The following is a 21,575-nucleotide window of genomic DNA, read 5'->3' on the forward strand; positions in this document are numbered from 1 at the left end:
CCATATTTTCGGGCAAAAAGTCCAAGTGCGGATTAAGTAAATTACATATAACATTCCTTTTTAAGGACACAGTCCAACATCAGTTTTATTTTTGGCGAAAGTCAGCGGATTTGTTGTGACTAAGAAAATTCATTGTCACATCAATAAAAGCGTCCCCTGCTTGTTTTTTGAGAGTAAGAATGAGATTGATTGATAAGAATGATTAAGAGTAAGTTGATGTCAAAGATGAATCTTCGATCAGCTTTCTTATGTACTACCTACGAATACGATTTGATTTTGACTTTGATTTTCGCCTAAGATTTGGAAACTTGCTAGGGAAATTGTAATGCAGGACTATCTTTGTTCAAGTGTTTTACGAAAATATTTAAAAAGCCTAATTTTATGTGTTACGGCAGCAAAATAATTTAATCGGGCTCAACCAATGAACCAAATTTAACAATTTTATGTCCCAGTACGAGTGACTCTCGTGATGGCCAGATTTTGGCAAATATTCGCCAAAAATGTAACAAAATAAGTTAGGACTGCTAACATTCACGCATGTCAAATAAAAGTTCATTATTTAACTAACGTATAAAGTAAGTTTTGTTTGTAAAATAATCTTATTTTCGAAATACCAGCTACATAAACATCGAACTTACGTCTACGTTACACAAAGTTTGAATTTATATTTCTCAGTTTCCAGATGTGATATCAAAATAAAATGCCTACATTTATTTATTAGTAGTCAACCTCGATATGAAATCATATGTACCAAATCAGATTTTTTTTTAGTGTTGAGTAGTGTAATCAACGTAAATACTTTCATAAATTATGCAGTTTCGTTCTTGAAATGAGTGGAGATTGGAGAACCGGTACTGCCGAGAAAATGTCGTTGTTTATCAGATATTTTTGATTGATTGTTCGACATAGTCCAGAAAATTCTTTAACTTAATTACTTAAGTACATTCCCTTTTTTCTCCCATTTTTTTTGTACTGACCCCTTCCTAATAATTCCTTATTTCTTGTATTAATATTTTTTTCTAAGTAGGCAGATAAACCTTGCGCGATTTCTTAAGAGGTAAAATAAAATCTACAGGAACTATAAAATTTGCCGCGATTAAAAACAGCATACATCCTTTCTCTTAGTCGATTATTTATTTGTCCTAATTGCAATCCAAATTGAAGTCCTAATTTTGGTTCTTATATTTAAAAACAAGACAGTTAACTACATAAAAAATCAATGTATTAATATATTGAAACATGCAATTATTTTATAATCTCCATAACAAATTTCAGTGAAATCGGTTCAGCGGCTTGGACATGAAGAGGTAACAGACAGACAGACACACTTTCGCACTTGTATATTATTGTGGATTGCTACATTACTTTAGTACTAAATGCATCAGTTTCTCTAACCTCGAGCTAAGAATAAAAGTAATCTTTAATGGATCAAGAGAGATGGACCAAAAAACTGGCGACTGGCGAGCGAAACCAGGAATGTGGTCGGGGAATTACGATCGAAGAATTAGTTTCAGTACTTTTTGCTGTAATGTTCTTGATAACATTTTAAAAACCTCCAACAGAAATTATTATTATTATTATTATCAGCCTACAGAAATAAATAAAGAAATTATTATGAATTACGCCAGTAGTATAGGACCTACTCTGTGATATGAATAAGCGTTAAGAATTAGGATGAAAATATTAAACCAATTAAATCACTCGAAATTGGTACGCCTTTCAACAAATAGATAAATTCCAAAATTTCCAGAAGCGAGCCAACTGATGATTATAAACTATTACTATTAAGAAGACTCTCGATCATGTCAGCCTCCAAACAAACAACAACTAGGCCAAAATCCACTCAGTTGCATACTACGATAGTCGATACCACGCATAGACACACATACAGACATGTCAAACCTTTAACACCCCTCTGTTTTCGTAGGGAATTAAAAAATGACTTGTTTTTATCATAATCGAGCTCGCAGTTGGCACGAATTATCAAGATTTTTCGCTATCTCCTATATTAGGAGATAGCGAAAAATCTTGAACGTACCTACCTCTATGGTAGTTTCGGATTTTGTCTTCCATGTAAAAAAAAAACATGTATTACCTAAAATCTAAATTGATCTTATGGTTGGTCTACTAATATATATTCTGCGCTAATGGGCATAGTTTATTGATAAAATAATAATTAATGATGAATGAATATAATGATATTTTAATGGAAAAATAAATTCGTTATCTGTTATGAACCTCACCATGTCCCGTAAGGATTTCATCATTAAAGTAAATTGCATAGAAACTCAGACTTACAAAGTATGCCATAGTATTCTCTAGGTACCATTATACGTAGCGCTAAAAATATTAGTTACTTTATTAAGAACTTTCCCTATTCAAGAAATCTAATATGTATCTCTCTCCCCGCTCCCGTAATGTAACACTGTAATATAGTTATGGAAGGGCAAGTCTTCCTGACACGAGTGTCTCAAGATACTAGGTGGACGCCTCCGTGGTCTAGTGGTATAGAGCGCGGCTCTTGACTCGGAGGTCGTGGGTTCGATTCCCGCGTTGGAAACATGTTATTTCCAAGTTTGGTTAGGACAGTGCAGGCTGATCACCTGATTGTCTGACAAGTAATAAGATGATCCATGCGTCGGATGGGCATGTAAAAAGTCGGTCCTGCGCCTGATCTCTCGCCGGTCGTGTCGGTCTTCCGTCCCGCTGGGTTATGAGAGTAAAGGAATAGAGAGTGCTCTTGTGTACTGCGCACACACTTGGGCACTATAAAATTACTCCTGCGTAGCTGGCCTGGTTTCAATAAAACCGACCACCGTCACTGAAACCAGTGTGGGAGGCGGGAGCTATTATTATATTAGGTGGATCTCACCTCATTGTGTATGTAACAAAATTGTGAAATAAGAAAAAATAAGTTGCCATAATCTACGTCAAAGCACATCAACATGTTCCATGTCGATCGCCTCTGCCGGCTGACGTCAGGTTATTGATCAGTACCCCATTAGTGCCCATACATTATTAATTGACAGGCGAGGATAACGTTGCCTTACTTTGTGCAAGGGTCAAAGTACGTCAAAGTTATGTCAAAGTATGTAGGAACTTAGGAAGGTATGTTCATACTCTACCTCATTTCCATGGGCCAAACAATCTGTTAAAAAATAGTATGAAACAGAAACTGCCGTGCCTTTTAACAAAAGAGAAGAGTAGTTTTGCAATCAGTACTGTGATTTTTCCTTTAGAGAACTAAAATTTGTTTGAAACCGAAACAGAAATTTTATCACTTATCAGTCCCTTGTTCAGAAGTTAGCAACTTTGCAGCCTATTTTGACGTGTGATGTGAAGAGCCTGTAATAGTACCTACCACTCCTCTCTTAGCATTTTTAGCTTCTACATACGTCTTATTACCTACTCCACTTCCAACGTCAATTCGAAACACGTCCGTTTCATATATTTTCAAGTGCTCGAGTCTGGGTTTTTGATCATTTTGTATTCGTGCAGCGCGCGACGTTAGATGCTCAGCTGCTAACCAAACAAGCAATATAAGTAATTCTCAAACGCTTTTTTAAGAAATACTTGAGGGGGACCAATTAGCGCCATTTTGTGAGCTACTATGCTCCTAACTATTTAAATATTACTTTACTGACTACTAAAGTAGGATTCATCTCGACTGACTATATTATAATACAATTCGTGTGTTTTCTATTCCTATATCTTATATCTTTAAACGAGCAATTATTATATACTTACTAGCTATTTGACCGAGCTTTGCTCGGTATTCGATAAAACACGAATAAAATGACATTTTCTAAAAATGTGCAGTTTATGAATTTTATAAATCACTGCATTCGGTAACTTTATAGTCTATGGATGTTTCGGTTGTTAAAGCATGTAACCATAAATTTGAATTAAAAATCTGGCGCCCATCCAAAAGCGGACAGTGTTTGGGACATAGACCATGAAACACATTAATTATTATTGTATCTTGTTTCATTTCACCACGCTAAATTATCCGAGAGTTGAATCACTTTTTGCGGCGCGGCAAAAAATTGGCGCGAAACTTTTTAGCGGCCATCTTGTTATATCAAGTCCTTAATTCGATTACAAAAACTGTGTTGCCATGGTGTTAATTTGTTTTATCTTTTTTTTAACCGCAACTTTTTTCTTCAATGACGAAGCTAATAGACTTTTTGTTACAGGTACATGTCGTCTGTAAACGCGCTATGTAAAATGTTTACAAGGTATTTACTTACATTTTATTATTGCCTTAATTCTTCCATATTATAGTCCGGTCGTAAAATAGGAAGAAATTCGTCCATTAACCTATCGCTACCTCTCTTTCACTTACTCACTCAAATATTGGTACTAAGTATCTTGTTTTAAGGTAAGTATACGATAATAATTAATATTATGTAACATACAAAAATCCAATATTTTAGTGAGTTTGTGAAAGAGACAAGAAGCCATAGATCAGGCTGTATTTCTCTCTGTCCTGCAAGTGGATTTTCATTTCAGTTTCCACTCATTACCTTTTCATTTACAATCTAAATTTAATATACTATTTTATTTTCAATGAATACGTATTGAGTATTTTTACTATATAGAGTTTCAAACCAATCGCTTTATACAAATAAAGCGATTGGTTTTTTGAAGTTTTCCAAACAAAACTTTTGATTAGTTTCAGTTGGTACTATTTACTACTGTATTTACTTTATGTTGCTGATTAATTGCTTTCATCTAATGCAGTTTTTTAAACTTACCTAGCCAATGTTAAGTGTCTGTTTTCTATAAACTGACTTTAAAAATACGTTGCGTAGCTTTAAGGTGGGATGTAATTTTGGAATCCAAAAGGATCGCTTCATTTGCCTGACCTTGGACAGTCTAACAGCTATTCTATTGGATCTAAAAAATCGGCCAAGTACGAGTCGGACTCGCGCACGAAGGGTTCCGTACCAGTATAGAGCAAAATTAGACCAAAAATTGTGTTTTTTGTATGGGATAATAAAATAAAAAATTAAGGGGAAGCCTTAATTTTTTATTTTATGTTAATATTATTCTTAAATATTGCAGTAGACATATAATTAAGACATTTGAGAAAATATCAAGTACCTATCTGTTGCCATTATTGATATCGAGCAAAAAAGGCCAAAAAAATCACATTGGTTGTATGGGAGCCCCCTTTAAATATTAATTTTATTTTGTTTTTAGTATTTGTTGTTATAGCGGCAATAGATATACACAATCTGTGAAAATTTCAGAACTCTAGCTATAGCAGTTCTTGAGATACAGCCTGGAGTCAGACAGACGGACAGACAGACATCGAAGTCTCATGAATAGGGTCCCGTTTTCACCCTTTGGGTACGGAACCCTAAAAACACACCCGCAACGCAGGTCAGCTCAGCTCGCAAACGCAGCTATACTAGATAAGTTTTTCACCTACCTGCTATCTACCCGTCCGAGGAAGCAAGAATGTATGAAAATATTGCTTTGCCATGATTCCTAAGAATCAATCCTTGAATAGGCTTCGAAGGAGTTCAACGACCTCCCAGGCTATATCGTAAATGCTAGTTCGTGCTCAATAAGGAAATAACATTTTACGTTCTTTTGTTTCCAATGGCAGTTCTCGCATTACAAACTTTGTTGGCCATATTGCATTCTGGCTTGGCCACGTCTTGACTAGTTGCAAATTGCAATAATAGAGACAAATTGGTTTATTCACCTACAGCTTGTCGTCTCTTTCCCTCGTCCACGAAATTTGCAGCGGGGAAACTAGATGCCAGTATTTTCGTGTATGTCCATCGGCCAGACCAAAAGGTTATGTAAACTTAAGGTTTCATCGTTAAACCCTAGGTTTTTAACCCTAGGACTGCCAGGCTGACTTTTGTACTGTCCATCGACTGGAGTAAGTATACAAAATATTTCGTCGTTAAACCCTACATTTAACTAATTCAGATCCCACTGTAGGTACTTTAACTTTTTGTCACCACGTAGGGCCTGGGCCTAAGTTATCTCAAAATCCATGATTTTCTCTAATTTGTTATAAGAAAGAAGACTCAACTAACATCATGCTGTCTCAGAGGCAAATTCCCAAAATATTTAGATAGCGTCTATTTATTTGTGGTTTTCTCTATTTGCCTCGGCATTTCGTAGTCTGTTTACAATTTCCTAGTGTCGTGTTATCAGTTATTAAAATGTCGGCGATAAGATTAGAAATGACGGCGCAAATAAAACGATTGAGAAGTAGGCCAAGCGCCCGAAATGTGGTGCTCGACCTAACCCTACCCCACATTCAGTTCCCAAAGCCATTCGTGGAGATCGATGAGTTTGTTCAATAGTAACAGCTACGCTAGTGCTTCTGTTGGCTCTGGGTAAAAATCCACACTAATATTTAAATGCGAAAGTGTGTCTGTATTTTTACGAAACTGCTGAATCAGTTGATGGATGGATGGAGATGCTTCGAGTCCTGTCCAGCTCCGTTAGACAAAGTATCTTTCGTTAAAAACGATGACGACATTCGTTATCAAAATGTATGCGGTTGGACATAAGTCATCGCTAAATGACATTTCGCTTTCGAAGCCTAATGTCAAATCCCATACATTTTGATAACGAATTTCGTCATTATTTTTAACGAAAGGGACTTTGGCTACAGCCCCTGTTCGGAATGAAATAGGGTAGTTTTTACCCTGGAACAGTACGGTGAGGATAATTTGCGAACGAAGTTACAGGCAATGTATCTAGATATTATTCTTGAAAGTCGATCCTGTGCCTGATCTCTTGTCGCAGGTAATCACTAATCAGTCTCACTGAGTTCGTTTTACGAGAAGGAAGAGACTGCGAGGGGCGTAACGAAAGAGTGTGTTTCACGCATACACTTGGGCAATCTTTTCTTCTTGGACGTTGGGGCTAGTGGCTACATTACGTGCCTTCAAGACAAAAAAGGCACTATTAAATTATTTGGTTTGGCAGCTTACTTGATTTAGATGTAGGTGCTACGTAAGGTGACAGCACCTACATCTAATTCTTGGGACTATGTCTCCAAGTTGGCCTAAGCCTTGTCATAGCGGAGGGTCTCTAAGGTCTGCACTGCAAGCATTCAGGATGCTTGCAGACTGCAGTGCAGGTTCTTGCGAATTTAGACTGAGAAGGGATGATGACCTGAGATGCAGGGATGAACGGCATGTCTTCGCCTTGAAAAAAGTGTGGTAAGGTTAGCTCCCTTGAGAATTTAGCATCTAAATTTAAGATATGTCTCCCAGCTAGATCTAATTTTTTTTTTATGAAATAAGGGGCAAACGAGCAAACGGGTCACCTGATGGAAAGCAACTTCCGTCGCCCATGGACACTCGCAGCATCAGAAGAGCTGCAGGTGCGTTGCCGGCCTTTTAAAAGGGAATAGTGTAATAGGGGAGGGTAGGGATGGGAAGGGAAGGGAATAGGGGAGGGTAGGGAAAGAAATAGGGTAGGGGATTGGGCCTCCGGTAAACTCACTCACCCGGCGTGAAACAGCGCAAGCTGCGCTGTTTCACGCCGGTTTTCTGTGAGAACGTGGTATTTCTCCGGTCGAGCCGGCCCATTCGTGCCGAAGCATGGCTCTCCCACGTATAACTATTTCAAAGATCAGGTATTGAATATAAGCGGCATTGTAGTGCGTCATTGCAGTCGCGTGATTCGGTTCGCGATCCGACCCGCCGATAGTACCGGTCAAGGCGCTCTGTCTGACTGTTACAATTACTTTGGTCCCCAGTCCCCACGAGGCTAGTCATACAAATACAATTTTGTAAGTCGCTTCTTGGTTTGGGCTATGTATTTTCTGTTGGTACTTTAGACGTGGGAGAACCGTGCTTCGGCACGAATGAGCCGGCTCGACAGGAGAAAGTCGAGGCGCAGTGTTTCGCCGAGTGAGTGAGTTTACCGGAGGCCCAATCCCCTACCCTATTATTCCCTTCCCTTCCCATCCCTACCCTCTCCTACTACCCTATTCCCTCTTAAAAGGCCGGCAACGCACCTGCAGCTGATGCTGCGAGTGTCCATGGGCGACGGAAGTTGCTTTCCATCAGGTGACCCGTTTGAAAAAAAAGTCAATACAGATAAGTGAAGGCTCCATTCTTCAAGATGTCGCTAATGTTTTTGTTCTACCTACTTTCTTACATTGTCTAAGAACTTTGGTAAGATATAAGTGTTGTCGAAAACGGGGAGTTGTTGGTGAAACCGGCATTTACTCGTTAAAACTGCGTTTCCACCAGAGATGTGTGGCGAGGAATTTGTTTTTGAGAACCAATAAAATCTCTTCATAGACGTGACCTCGCTCAGCGCAGCGATTCTATTGGACCTTAAAACACATTCCACGCAACTGCACATCCCTGGTGGAAACGCAGCCTTAGACTTGTGAGAATTTTCGAGTGTCAACAGATTTTGGGGGCTATAATAATGTATATACATATAATTATATTATACCACAACTCACAGAGAGTTGTGGTTGCGCACAGCGCAGCCCGCAGGGGTGTAACCATCCTGGTTGTGTAACCAGGGGGTCCCTGCGCAGGGGTGTTCCTGCGCTTAGGGTTACCTTACCCATTTAGCCTAATTAAGTTGTTATGTACCATTATTCTCATTCATGATATTAAACTACGAATAATAAAAACTAATATTAAATTAATTCCGATAGTCTTAACGATTGTAATTATTTCTGAATAATTAAATAAATTACAATGTTATTATTGCATGCAGAACATTCTTTACCCTGAAACAGTATACATTGTAGCTAAATATAACCAATAATGACCACAGTCCACAGTTGTTTCTATAATTGTGGTAACTCGAACAACAGGAAAAACGTTTTGTACTACATAGATATACGTGATAAATGCTTTATCATAATCTTCTGTAACACTAACACAATTACTTATTGTTCTAGGACAATAAAGGTACAAGTTGGAACCGAGCGACACGCGACAACTGCAGACGACGTGTCGTCGCGACACTACTGGTTTCTATGTTTTTCTATTAAACACCCTCCGTAAGCGACACGAAGCTAGCGACACTTCATAGAAATACATAGAAACAGTAGTGTCGCGACGACACGTCGTTTGCTGCCGCTTTATGTATGATGCAGCCGACTTTTAACTTGTATCCATTTGTAACAACTAACAACCGACATGAAATATAGGTAGGATAGCTATGATCTGTGAGTAGTTTCAGGCTTTTCCGGAAGCTAATCATATTCCTCATAATAATAAGATCTATATTCTAGTTGTGCAAAAACAACGCACAAATTTGGAACGTCTGTAAACAGTCTGCATTTTTTTGTTAATCTGGGTCTCTGCTAGAGACCCAGACTAACAAAAAAATGCAGTGACTGACTCTCTGGGATCAAGGCTTAAGGGGGTACAAGCTTTTCCAACGAAAAGTATAAGAGCCTTCTGAAATTAATCATTACAAATCCCTTCGTTGGTCCCAAGAGGCGACCAGGAAAAAATCTTACTTTATTACAGAATAAACTCTACCTACCACATATTTTTCATTTATTTATGTAATTTGGGGCCGTCTATGGGATATATTCGCCCATATCCTTTTTTTGCTATCTTTGTATATATGTTTTTCGCATATAATATTATACTTAGTACTACATCTTATAATATTATAGATACTTACTCCAAAATCCCTCATACAATTTGTTTTTTTTTTAAAGTCGAAGTAAATAAAATGCTAAATGTCAGTCCGGTTGAAAGTAAACTCATGTTAGGGAACGTGCAGTCCGGTCATTGGATCAGCACGTGCCCTCAATAAAATGGAAACGGAAAATAAAATGGGAATTGAAAATAGATCCTCTTCTTATTGACTTGATATTGTTTGAGACTTTGTATACTTACTAAATTGATGATCAACAAATTTCAATTCAAATTAAAATAAAAAAATCCGTTTAAAATCGTTTATAAGTATGTAAAGAGGAGACACGAATGATAGAGAAACAGGCATGTATAATATTAGTAGTATAAATTTCAATGAAAGTCTAGACTTTAATATAAGTACAGTATGAAACCCGACAAGTGACAACTAAGGTTAAACCAAAGACTAAAAAGTAAAAACAAAAACTAATGAACAAGATGTATACTTAATACTTATATTTTATATATTATATAATAGTACCTGGATGACCGAGCTTTGCTCGGTATAGCAAACACTCATTGACTTCGTGTTACTTAATAACGCCATCTGCTGGTCGTTAAAACAATTAGTTGCTAACAAAATAGTATTATTGTTCGCCAATAGATTTCAGGAAGAGTCATATTTTTCAGTTTATCGAATATCGATAAAACACGAATAAAAAGACATTTTCCGAAAATGATTCCTAGCTAGATCGATTTATCGCCCCCGAAACCCCATATATACTAAAGGAGATTGACCGTTTTGGACCAAGTGCTGCCCAGTTATGGTTTTACTTCTATTTTTATCCTTACATTAATAGACATTAAAAAAAAATATTAAAAAAAAAAAAACATCCACGGAATTACAAAATACCTACAAACTTATATTATGGCATTTTAGTGTTTTAAGTGTTGATATTTAATATATTTCTTTAATGTTTACGTTAAAAAATATTATTCTGTGACATATTCTATTCCTGGGCCCGGTTTCGACATCGCTAGTCTCGATAACCAGTTTTTTTTTACTAGGAGTTGTCGGCTGCACAACAATTGTTTTGTTGTTTTATGTCATATGAATATGACAAACATAATAAATGATCCCCTATGATACGGCATACATTGTTATATCTGTATTGTATAATTATGTTGTTAAATACTATGATATTATAAATACTATATATCTACAATTACTATCGACAATGATGTGGATAGTGATTGATTATTTTGTTGATTGATGTCAATCATATTATGACAAAAATAATATATCCCCTTTGATATGATAAACATAATAATGTATGCCATGTCATAGGGAATAAATGTTTGTCATATGATATGACATCATTCAACAAAATAATCAATCGTCATCCACATCATTGTGGATAAAATTATTTATATCATAGTTCATAGATAGCGAATAAATGAAAGATTAATAAAGTGAGCCACATATAGCGTGGGTACGGTATATGTGGCTCACTTCTCAAATGGTGTCAATCGTATCTGCACCTTCGTAAGTCAACAGTAGTGCTTGACGGTTGTGAATCTAGTGCTTTCTATGCTACCTCAGGTGTACCTCAAGGTTCAATTCTGGGTCCATTGTTCTTTGTCATTTTCATTAACGACTTAAGTGATGTCATCGTAAACTCCAAAGTGTATATGTTTGCTGATGACTTAAAAATCACTCGTGTGGTAAATGGTCTGATTGACCAAACTCTGCTACAGCGTGACTTGGAGAATCTAGTTGTGTGGTGTCAAAAGAATAAAATGGATCTTAATACATCAAAATGTTTTCATATGAGATTCTCACGTAAACGTAATAAGTTTGAGACCAATTATAGTATTCATGGGGATAATGTCAATTCTATATCTGAAGTCTCTGACTTGGGCGTAATCATGGATAGCGAACTTAGTTTCATACCTCATGTTGACAACATAATAAGTTCTGCAAGCAAATCATTGGGTTTCATTCTTCGAAATGGTAAAGATTTTAAAAGACCACAAACTCTTATTCTCCTTTTCAACAGCTTAGTCAGAAGTAAACTAGAATATTGTAGTTCAGTATGGTCCCCTATCTACAAAATCCACATACAGAGGATTGAGAAGCTGCAGAAGCGCTTACTAAGGAGTAAGTGTTTTAGAAACATCTTCGACCCTAACAAAACATACCAGGGTAAATTGCAGGTCTTTAACATGCAGAGTCTTGAATCTAGACGTGCTATATTGGATGTATCCTTAATATATAAAATTCTGCATGGATCAATAGACTCTGCAGACTTACTGTCTAAAATATCTTTTAAGATACCCCATCGTATGCCTCGCTACCCGGTTCCCTTGTTTGCAAATTACACATGTCGCACAAACCTTCGAAAAAATTCTCCATTTTCCAGAACTCTCAAATTATTGAACAGTGTGTCTGATCTGATCGACTTATTCTGTGATAGTCTCAACAAAGTTAAAAATATTGTTAGAGAAAATTTTAACCACGTTTCGAGGTAATTTTAAAACAAATTTATTATTATTATTATTATTATTTTTTTATATATATATATTTTTTAATTAAGTATTTTTTTTTTTAAAATTTTAATCAATAATTATACCTAATGTAAATATAGTAATGATATATTTTTTATTTTATAATTTTTTTTTTTTTTTTTTGTGTCCTATGTTTAATTTTAATTTAATGCTATGTACAATTATTATAATTATGTTTTTAGAAAATATGTATTGTTTTAATAATTTAATTTAATTTAGTTTTAGTTTAAAATATTGTTTATTATTTAATGCATGTTAAGGCCGAATGTAACTAGTTATTGTATCTAGCTGTAATTTTTTAATAATCATGAATTTATGCATTTAGTGATACAAAACTGTATTTGGTCCTTAAATAAATAAATAAATAAATAAATAAATAAATAATATGTTTGATTGGTAATAATTAAATCCATTGTTTATAAATCCCTGCCGTCTTTTTTTTAATAAATCACCAGTAGATTATAATGATTTTGTCAATGTAAAAACTATAAAATAAATAATTTTTTTCTCGATACTCCTCGGATAGATTTTGAAGCGCTCTGGGTTACGGACTAGTATTATAGTAAAGAACATTATGCAGTAGGTTTCAATGCTGGGCAGCACTTGGTCCAACGTCCATACTAAAATGGTCAATGTCCTTTCATGAAAATCGTTGGAGCCGATTTCGAGATTCCAATTATATATATATGTATATATAGGTCCGAATATATTTTTAGGTCGGTTAAAACTTGTGCTGAATGATTTATTATGTATCTCGGGAAAACTAAGAAATAAACTTACATTAACATTACTTAGGAGTGTTGAAACGTGTCTCATTTTATCAAGAGGTCAATGACCGAATGGTTAAATCCCTAATCTCTGAACCTCAGTGCAGTTGTTATTCTCACTCAAGAAATATCGTTAGAAAATGCAAATCCCCACATTTGTACAAATACAGATTAAACCTCTAGACTTGGAGTTTAGTCTCACTGAAACGAAATCTGAAAACTTAATTATCTTATTTTATTTACATTTTAATTTTATTTGGCTGTGAAAAATTATTTTAAATATCTCAAAAAGATTTCATAGGAAATATTATTACGTAAAGGACGAAGCAGAGGGCGCAATTAAATCCGACACCCACGTCCCACACGTCATATCAAAATATTGACAAAAACGTTATCAAAAGTCGAACAATTTTTTTTTTTGTTTACTATCTGTGCTGGTGCTGCCGTTTAGTGTAAAAACCATAAAGTTAATATACCTAGAGGAATAGAGCAACAATCTCGAGCTGTCAAACGAAACCGAAATTGGTTTTCATCTGTGTGAAAAGTATGTGTACGTATACACTTACACAAGCATGATTTAACATGAATTCTATGAGATTAAATTGTCAACGTGCGGCACGTGCCGACTGGACGTCAAAAAAAGAGTGCTGCTGTCATGTATCACACGTCTCTTTTTACCACGCAGTGTTACTGATAGTGGCATCTCTCTTGCTCAGGCCTTTGTTTCTCTATTCCGCTAGGTATATTAACTTTATGGTAAAAACATGCAATAACATAGTATACTTAATATAATATCCTATTGAATTTAATTGATGTACAAAAACAACGAGTTGCACTCCGGGAGTGCCGGCAGACGAAAAAACATTTTCGCCGCGCGACGAATAGAGCCCCGTGGCGGTGGTCACCTCTGTCTTACGATTTTTAACCTTCTCAAATAGTTTATAATGCCACTATAAGTTTTCAGTTCAAACATTTTAATTCTAAGCTACACAGTACGAGAATTTTTGAGAGATGAAATGAGAGAGCCGGCTTTGAAATACTGTATTATATTTTGAAATGTAAATTATGTGCCTCTGTTTGATACTGAGTTATTTACTAATATTCATATCAAAAACAAATATCCAATTAACATAATAATTGTTATGTATCGTCAAGCCGTTTAATTAAGTGGATTGTAGTGCTTCTGTTATTACACTCATTGAGTGTAGGGTCGCTTTGATATACAAAATATAGTCAATATATAGTAGACAGTACATAATTAAATAATTACTATACTAAATACAAAATACTAATATTTAATTAGTATATTGGCTACAATTAATTACTATGTTTGCTAAAATTTGTAGTCTCAGGCTTATTTGATTATTTTATAAATACAAATAATTATTAAATATTGTGTTTAAACTTTAATCAACGATTAGGTTACTATGATCCAGGCCGACGCAAGTAGTCCCAATGCCAAATGATTGTTAGGTGCTTGTAATACGGCTTCTCCATGATGGACAAATACAGGTAAATCTATAGAGCCCATGATCCAAGCGTGTGCCTGAAAGACCGCTTCACAATCATGATTATCCTTTAGGTCCAATGTGAAGAGAAGCGTTTCAACATACTGGAACCCTACTCTATTTAAGAGGATACACCAGGGGCTAGAGAAATGAATAAAAAGTACGTGTAATATCTATAGCTGTCTCCCTTACCTCAAGCCTATACCGCAGAACGCGATAGAGACAACTGCAAAAAATCCAGAAAATAAACGATTCGTTGTCCCCTGATTCCTTCTCCAAAACTTAACCGATTTAAGTACTTTTTTCACTAAGGATTAAAGAAAGGCTTGGGCTGTGTTCCTATGTTTTGCTTTTTTTTGTATAATCTAGCCAAATCTGTTTTCTGGACGTTTAAACACAGCGGAAAATCTGGCCATTTTTTTGGGTTTTGGAACGTTCATATCTTATTTAATAATTAAATTATGAAAAAAAAGAAAACATAGGACATTGTATTAGTGGCCGTAGATATTCAGGAAAAAAATTATAACTTTACGAGCATTATCCAGGGAGGAAACAGGGGACAACGTTTGTATGGAAAAAAGGGCGGTGTGGACTCCTCTTAAGGGAGGATAAGGAAATTTTTAGGTAACATAAGACTTATTTAAGTAATTATCCAGATCAGCAGGCTTAGCATGGCCACAGTCATGGGCGTACCCAGGTAGGGGCAGGGGGAGGCATCTGCCACCCCCTAGAAGATAAAATAAACGTAAATTTTCCTGGCAAGTGGGAATTAAAAATGTGTTACCTAGGTATGCTGCGCCCCCTCCCCCCCCCTGCAATCCTGGGTACGCCTATGGCCACAGTAGAAATACGAAAGAATAGAAACGCCGACAGTGTTTGCCGACTGACAAATTTCCTTTGTTAATCCATCACTTTGTCTACTTTGCCGTAAGAATAAACCTTTCTATCAAATTAGCTTCATGGTGTGTTATATATATATATATATATATATATATATACACTTATATATATATCTATGGACGCTTCACACCACGTCAGTCTAGCCCCGTGCTAAGTACCTAAAGGACTTGTGTTACAGGTACCAGACCCGGGAACATTGAAAACTTTTTTGTTTTTAAATCACTTGTAATATAATAGGTTTCTTTTAGCAGTTCCATTGTTTTATGTCCCTCGGTTCCCTGAGATCTATCAAAGGATTTTCGTGTGGTGGGCCATTAAAAAAAAGTTTATTTGATGACTTTTTCGCAACATGTAGCATCTGCGCCAGGTGTAATTGCAGGTGTAACTATTAGAAGGGACATTAGCCATTCCTTTTCACTTTTATTTTATTATGTTTGCTATTTCATTTGTATATTTCGTAAGAAAGTATTCTTTGGTATTACAAAGAAGGTTTGGTGATTGTTTTCTTTGAATTTTACTTCGATTTAACTTAGTTACAGTTGGATCCTATTATACTACTACCAACCAGCAAATAAGTATACGCGAAACCAACCGTACCAACGTCAAATGACAAATTTTCCACGTTGGTTTTCCACTTTGATAGAAATTACACTCAGACTGCATCGAAACCATATCGAAGCTGTTGGTATAGCAGAAAAGCGGTACACGTCTAAGTAACACTCTTTTAAGTATGCTGTTAGAACAAAATACTTACTAAGTTCCTTATCATGCCTAACTTAAGAACATCTTATCTTCTCTTATATTTATTTATTATATAAAAATGGATTTTCAAATCTGTTAGTCGCGCTAAAACTCGAAAACGGCTGAACGGATTGGGCTGATTTTAGTCTTAAAATATTCGTAGAAGTCCAGGGAAGGTTTTAAAGTGACACGAAGTTCACCGGGACAGCTAGTATTTTATAATTATTGTATCCTCTTCGTTAGCCAACTCATAGAGTCTAAATTAGATCTTAAGTTCTCGAAACAATTACGACTATTTAGTTTCTTTGTTACATTGCCTGAAACGTCTCCCTAAAGCCGACTACATTTCATTACGTCAACATGTAGGGCACATTACTTATTTCAAATTTTTTCTCTTCGATTTTTTCCCGCGCGTGTTTTTACAGCGGTCGTCTGCCAACCGGATTTTATTCAGGTTCATGGCTATTGCAAGTGCCAACTACTCTGATCTCTGTTTCTCTGGATAGGATTTACCCAATTTGATTGCTTTTGTGGGGATATGCGTGGTGGCCAGAAAGGAATATCTTCCGACCGAGCGAGTTAGTATGCTCGGCTAAGCCGGAGCCCACGTGATTGATTTCAGCTGTCCTATACAGTATACTATACATAATCTGTATATATAAAACTCAAAGGTGACTGACTGATTCACATAGTGATCTATCAACGCACAGCCCAAACCACTAGACGGATCAGGCTGAAATTTGGCATGCAGGTAGATGTTATAACGTAGGCTTTCTCTAAGAAAGGATTTTGATAAATTCCAACCCCAAGGGGTTCAAATAGGGGATGAAAGTTTGTATATAATAATACGTCTTCTTAACGCGAGCGAAGCCGCGGGCAAAAGCTCGTATTATATATTGACGCACTTAGAAAACTTCAGTAGCGTGTTCCAGGATTGTGGCGTTGTGTGGGTACCGCCACACATTGTTGTCAAGCAACTATTCATCCATAGTATGAGCGATCCAGTGTTTTCTTTCGCCAGGTGATTACATATTTTGCTACAACTATGAAACAGGCATTTCACAGCAGATGTTGCACAATATCTGCTGTCAATCTCCTGTTACATAGCAAGAGATGTGTTGCATTCGTGTGATTAGCGCGTTCAAACAAACTCTTCAGCTTTTTAATGTTAGTAGAGATTCTCAATAATTATACTGATAGTGCTATCCAGTATCCATTTAAGCTAAGATCAATGTACTGACATTACTATAGTGGGACAGACTACAGTATAAGGAGCACGGCTGATCGTTATCGCGTATGTACCTATATTTCTTAGTCGTTAATCATCATTGAGTCACCGCTGTCATCGATTGTAAGGTCATGGGCTTGAAGATCATCGTAAGGACAATAGGTAATCACACTTTTGAAAAAAAAACTAAATTAGTCCCTCTAGAGTCTAGAACTCTAGACTTATGTCCTATCAGATATTATGTCTATTACTTACTATTGCAATCGACATCCATAGTCCATACTAATATTATAAATGCAAAAGTGTATCTGTCTGTCTGTCTGTCTGTTACCTCTTCACGCCCAAACCACTGAAGCGATTTCGCTGAAATTGGTTCAGCGGTTTGAGTATGAAGAGGTAACAGACAGATACTTTCGCATTAAAATATTTATGGATAGAAGTATGGATATACAGAAGTAAAGATAGCTATTTCTGATGATGATGATGATGATGAAATGCACTGATACGAACCGTACCCAAACAAATTGGGAGCATGAGAAATAGATAGATAGTTAATCGGACAAAATGATAAAAACGTTAACACTGATAGCGCGCTCTCGATTCCTCGTGTTATTGTTTTGGGAAATACGTATAACGTATTGCACAAAGACGTAAATACTGAAAGACGTAAAAGAGTACAAAATATTTACCCATTTTTTGTTTATTTAAATAATTTTTACGTTGAAACTTAAAAGGATTGAAACTGATATGGTTGAATTTGGAAATATTTGTTTTTAAAAATTGGATATTTAATCAGTCTAATTTAATATGATCAACATTAATGATCAGCGGGGCTAAAATGGTAACATTTAGCAATTCCTCTCAATCAATTCAGCAAATGAATTGTCAAAACTGTCAAACTGACAAATGTCAAATCAGTACAAAAATACAGAAATGAATTGCAAGCAGAGTTGCATTTTGCGATTTTAGAAAAATGAATCATATTATGATTCATATCATGATTCTTCAAAGCGACCATTTTAGCCCCGCAGATTATATTGCGATATTCTTTCATAATACTCTTTATAATTATTTTTTTGTAATTATTATAAACAGAAAAAACAAAAGCTTGGCTCATATGCTGTGTGAAGCCATTATTGCTGATGCAAAACCTAATTGAGCTATCAGACAAAAGAGCATGCAATCGGTCATTTTCTGATCGTATCAATACCCACGTCGATGATTTATAGATCCATTGATTACCCACCATCGAAATATCATACAGTATTATCATTTATCAGCATAGAACAATAACTGACATACGTATTTGATCACATTTGATTTTATCATCGTAACGACCATATTTTTGTAAATATTGATCTTATTCTTATCACTTGAATTTCAGTCGCTGTCGTAAAAGTTACAATTATATCCTACCAGTATCAATGTGACTTTTTTGTGGATTACGAACGTGTTATTTGTCTTGTTGCTTTGTTTTTCGGCATGATGTCAAATATTGCAAAAAAGGTTACCTACAACCCCAAAAGTGTTAATTTTATTACCTTACTATGTATTAAAAAAACCTGGATGTTTGCATTTCAGGATTTTTGTAATGAACACTATTCAAACTTTGATGCTACAGTTATACGGATGGAATTTTGAAAAATATTTTTCCAATGGATGCCTAATTGCATACATAAATAGAACGCGCATTGACTTATATCAATGAGAATGCGTGTGCAAAATTTTAGTTTCTGGCTCTAAGGTCGGGACTGTTGACCTATTAGTCAACAAGTTTTACCTTTTACAACATTTTAATGATAAGAATATTATTAAGCACTTCTAGAGGAAGTACCTCTTGCAGAATTTGCAAATCCTGCAACAAAGCATAAAATTTTGCAAGCACAGAATCTTGAAAAATTGTATATTATATGCATTTGATTCTAGTGAACCAATGTTCAAAAAGTACAAATGATATAATAATATAGATTTGATTTTCTTGAGCATTCTTTATTTAATAACGTGAAACACGATTCCAGAATATTTTGTTACAAAAAACATAATCACACAAATGGAATTGACTTACGGAATTCGCTACATTGTTCGGATGTCGAAAACATTTCGGGAGAACCTCGTTGGGATTGGCGGTTGGAATCTGCGGAGAATTTCTCGTAGTTCTGAGGTTTACTGGTGGTGTTTTTGTGAGACCACCTAGCTAGACACTTCTGCTGGTAGGATTCGTAGGACCCAATGACAGGGCGGTGTATGAGCAAAGTTATTTTAGTACGAAGCTCGAACATAGAGGAATTACATGTCCACCTCTCAAAGTTTCAATAGTGATTTTTATGTCGACCATATAAATGCCAAGTCAATGTTTTTTTTTTGTGAAATGACCTTCAACGCGTCTACAACTTCTTAATTTCGCCAGAGTTTACAATTTTTACTGTCAGCACTCTCTCTTGCTTGCCGTTAACTTTACAAAATTGTTATTAATCGATTTGGAATTCCGAAGCCTGCTCTCCCACAACCTGGAGATATTTCTCCGTATTTTCTTTATCTGGGATCGTTAACGGTTTTCATTTAACCATTTAGCGACTCAGCTACTCCCAGTCGGCTATTTTCAAGTAGCCAATTAAGGGAATGATTTGACTTTTTACTAATCCCTTCTTGAATTAAATTAAATCCAACTTTTTGTTTGGTCAGAGATGCTATCGGACTTTCATTTCGACGACTTTAAAAGGAAGTCGTTTGTTATACACATTTTTGGCGATCTAATTTATTCTTAATGGAATAAGAAGCCCTTTAAATTTCTCGAATTCATTAGGTCAAATTTTCTCTTTTGCGACGTAGCCTCTTTCTTGTACCTTGACATACAAACCGGTTTAGTTTAGTGATAAGTGTACTTTTGTTATGCTTTTGTCTTCTGTGTGATTTGCGTCTTAGTACGTGTAACAAAGCCTGATTGCGGCAATATCAGCGTGGCGCAGTTTTCCACTTTCGACGCGTGTCTACCGTAACCTCGGTATTAATTTTAGTATCACAATACTTACCGAGATACAGCGTAGTTGTTTTTATTTACACAAAAAGCGTTAGTTCTGTTTCATGTTTACGTGTTCATTCACACCGGGCGTGGGTGTGTGCGTGCGGTTGGATGTGTGTGTTTGCGCCTGCGCAGTCCGCGCCGAGCCAGCCCTCTTTGTTTGTTGACAAGCGGGCGAGCGGAGTTCAGTTTGTGTTTTGTTTTCGTTGCATGCGCTCACTCCGCGGCTAAACTCGACATCGTTTTGCAAAGTGTGGTTTAAATAGACTTTCTGCGCATATGTGTTGTGATATTACGTCGCTGTCGTGGATTTTTTAACCGACCTCCCGTGCCAAAAGGTGAGTGTCGTAGCGATCGATGTTCTCGTTATCTTGATCGAGTGTTTACCCGTCAGCTGTGCTATCGTGAATTTTATGCACTCAGTACTCACGGTTCACGAAAATATTTTTGTTTTGTAGCATTTTGTTTTTAATATTATATTGATTAGATAGATTTATAGAATATTTTTTCTTCGTAATTTCCATAACCTATTTCCTTGTTCACGTTAATTGAAGCACGTTAAAGAAAGGTAGAGAAAAAATAATATAAAAGTAAAATAATATTGTACCATTCATGAACACTTTGAGAAAACAAATAAGAAACATTGTAATTACAATAAACTGTACGATGAAATAATAAAAATCACACGTGGAAAAAATGAAGTGAACAATGTTATTAATTATTATTAATATTTAAATTATTATTTAACCATGCGAATTGTTTACATAATTTTCTCATAATTGTAAATAAATCAAAATTATAGACTATAGTCTCAAAAGTAAATCGAAACGTGTTCAGTCATCAAGTAATTGCTTTAATAAAGATTGTGTGTTCTATAAATAAAATTTGAACTTGGGACGGTAACGAATAACAAACACTGGCTGATTAGTGATTACAGTTAAAGGAAAATTTTGTCCTTTGCATAACATTTTATTTGTTTATAGGGAAAATATTGTCCTCGTGTCCTTTGGAATTTAAGTCTGTAGAAAATACAATAAATATTCCACATCTTGCAGTAACGATATACTTAAACTGAGTATAATATACTCAGTTTAAGTATAAATCTTAATATTATTAAGATTTATGGATGCAATAAAATATTTGTTAGAAATAGAAATCACAAAAGAAAAAAAATCATAATACCTAGATAATGTTACAGATGATTACTCAATATATTATCAACACTACTTACTAACAACAAAA

The 21,575-nt window shown here is 35.6% G+C and overlaps 1 protein-coding gene across 6 annotated transcripts in view; it reads left to right on the top strand.

Moving 5' to 3' along the window:
- LOC121733394 (protein yippee-like) overlaps positions 1-21,575 on the top strand; it is a 129,808-nt gene that overhangs the window by 42,543 nt on the left and 65,690 nt on the right. For 3 of the 6 annotated variants that reach the window (XR_006036548.1, XM_042123627.1, XM_042123633.1), the window contains exon 2: positions 4,197-4,238. Coding sequence is in view for 2 of the 6 variants with exons in the window: in XM_042123627.1 (XP_041979561.1) it covers positions 4,201-4,238 (38 nt within the window). In the remaining 4 variants the exon portion in view is untranslated. Of the gene's footprint in view, positions 1-4,196; positions 4,239-20,449; positions 20,672-21,575 lie in introns of those variants that run through there. The other 3 variants (XM_042123628.1, XM_042123632.1, XM_042123630.1) reach the window with 3 other exon arrangements.

This window comes from Aricia agestis, chromosome 13 (assembly GCF_905147365.1).
Source record: "Aricia agestis chromosome 13, ilAriAges1.1, whole genome shotgun sequence".
NCBI lineage: Eukaryota > Metazoa > Arthropoda > Insecta > Lepidoptera > Lycaenidae > Aricia > Aricia agestis.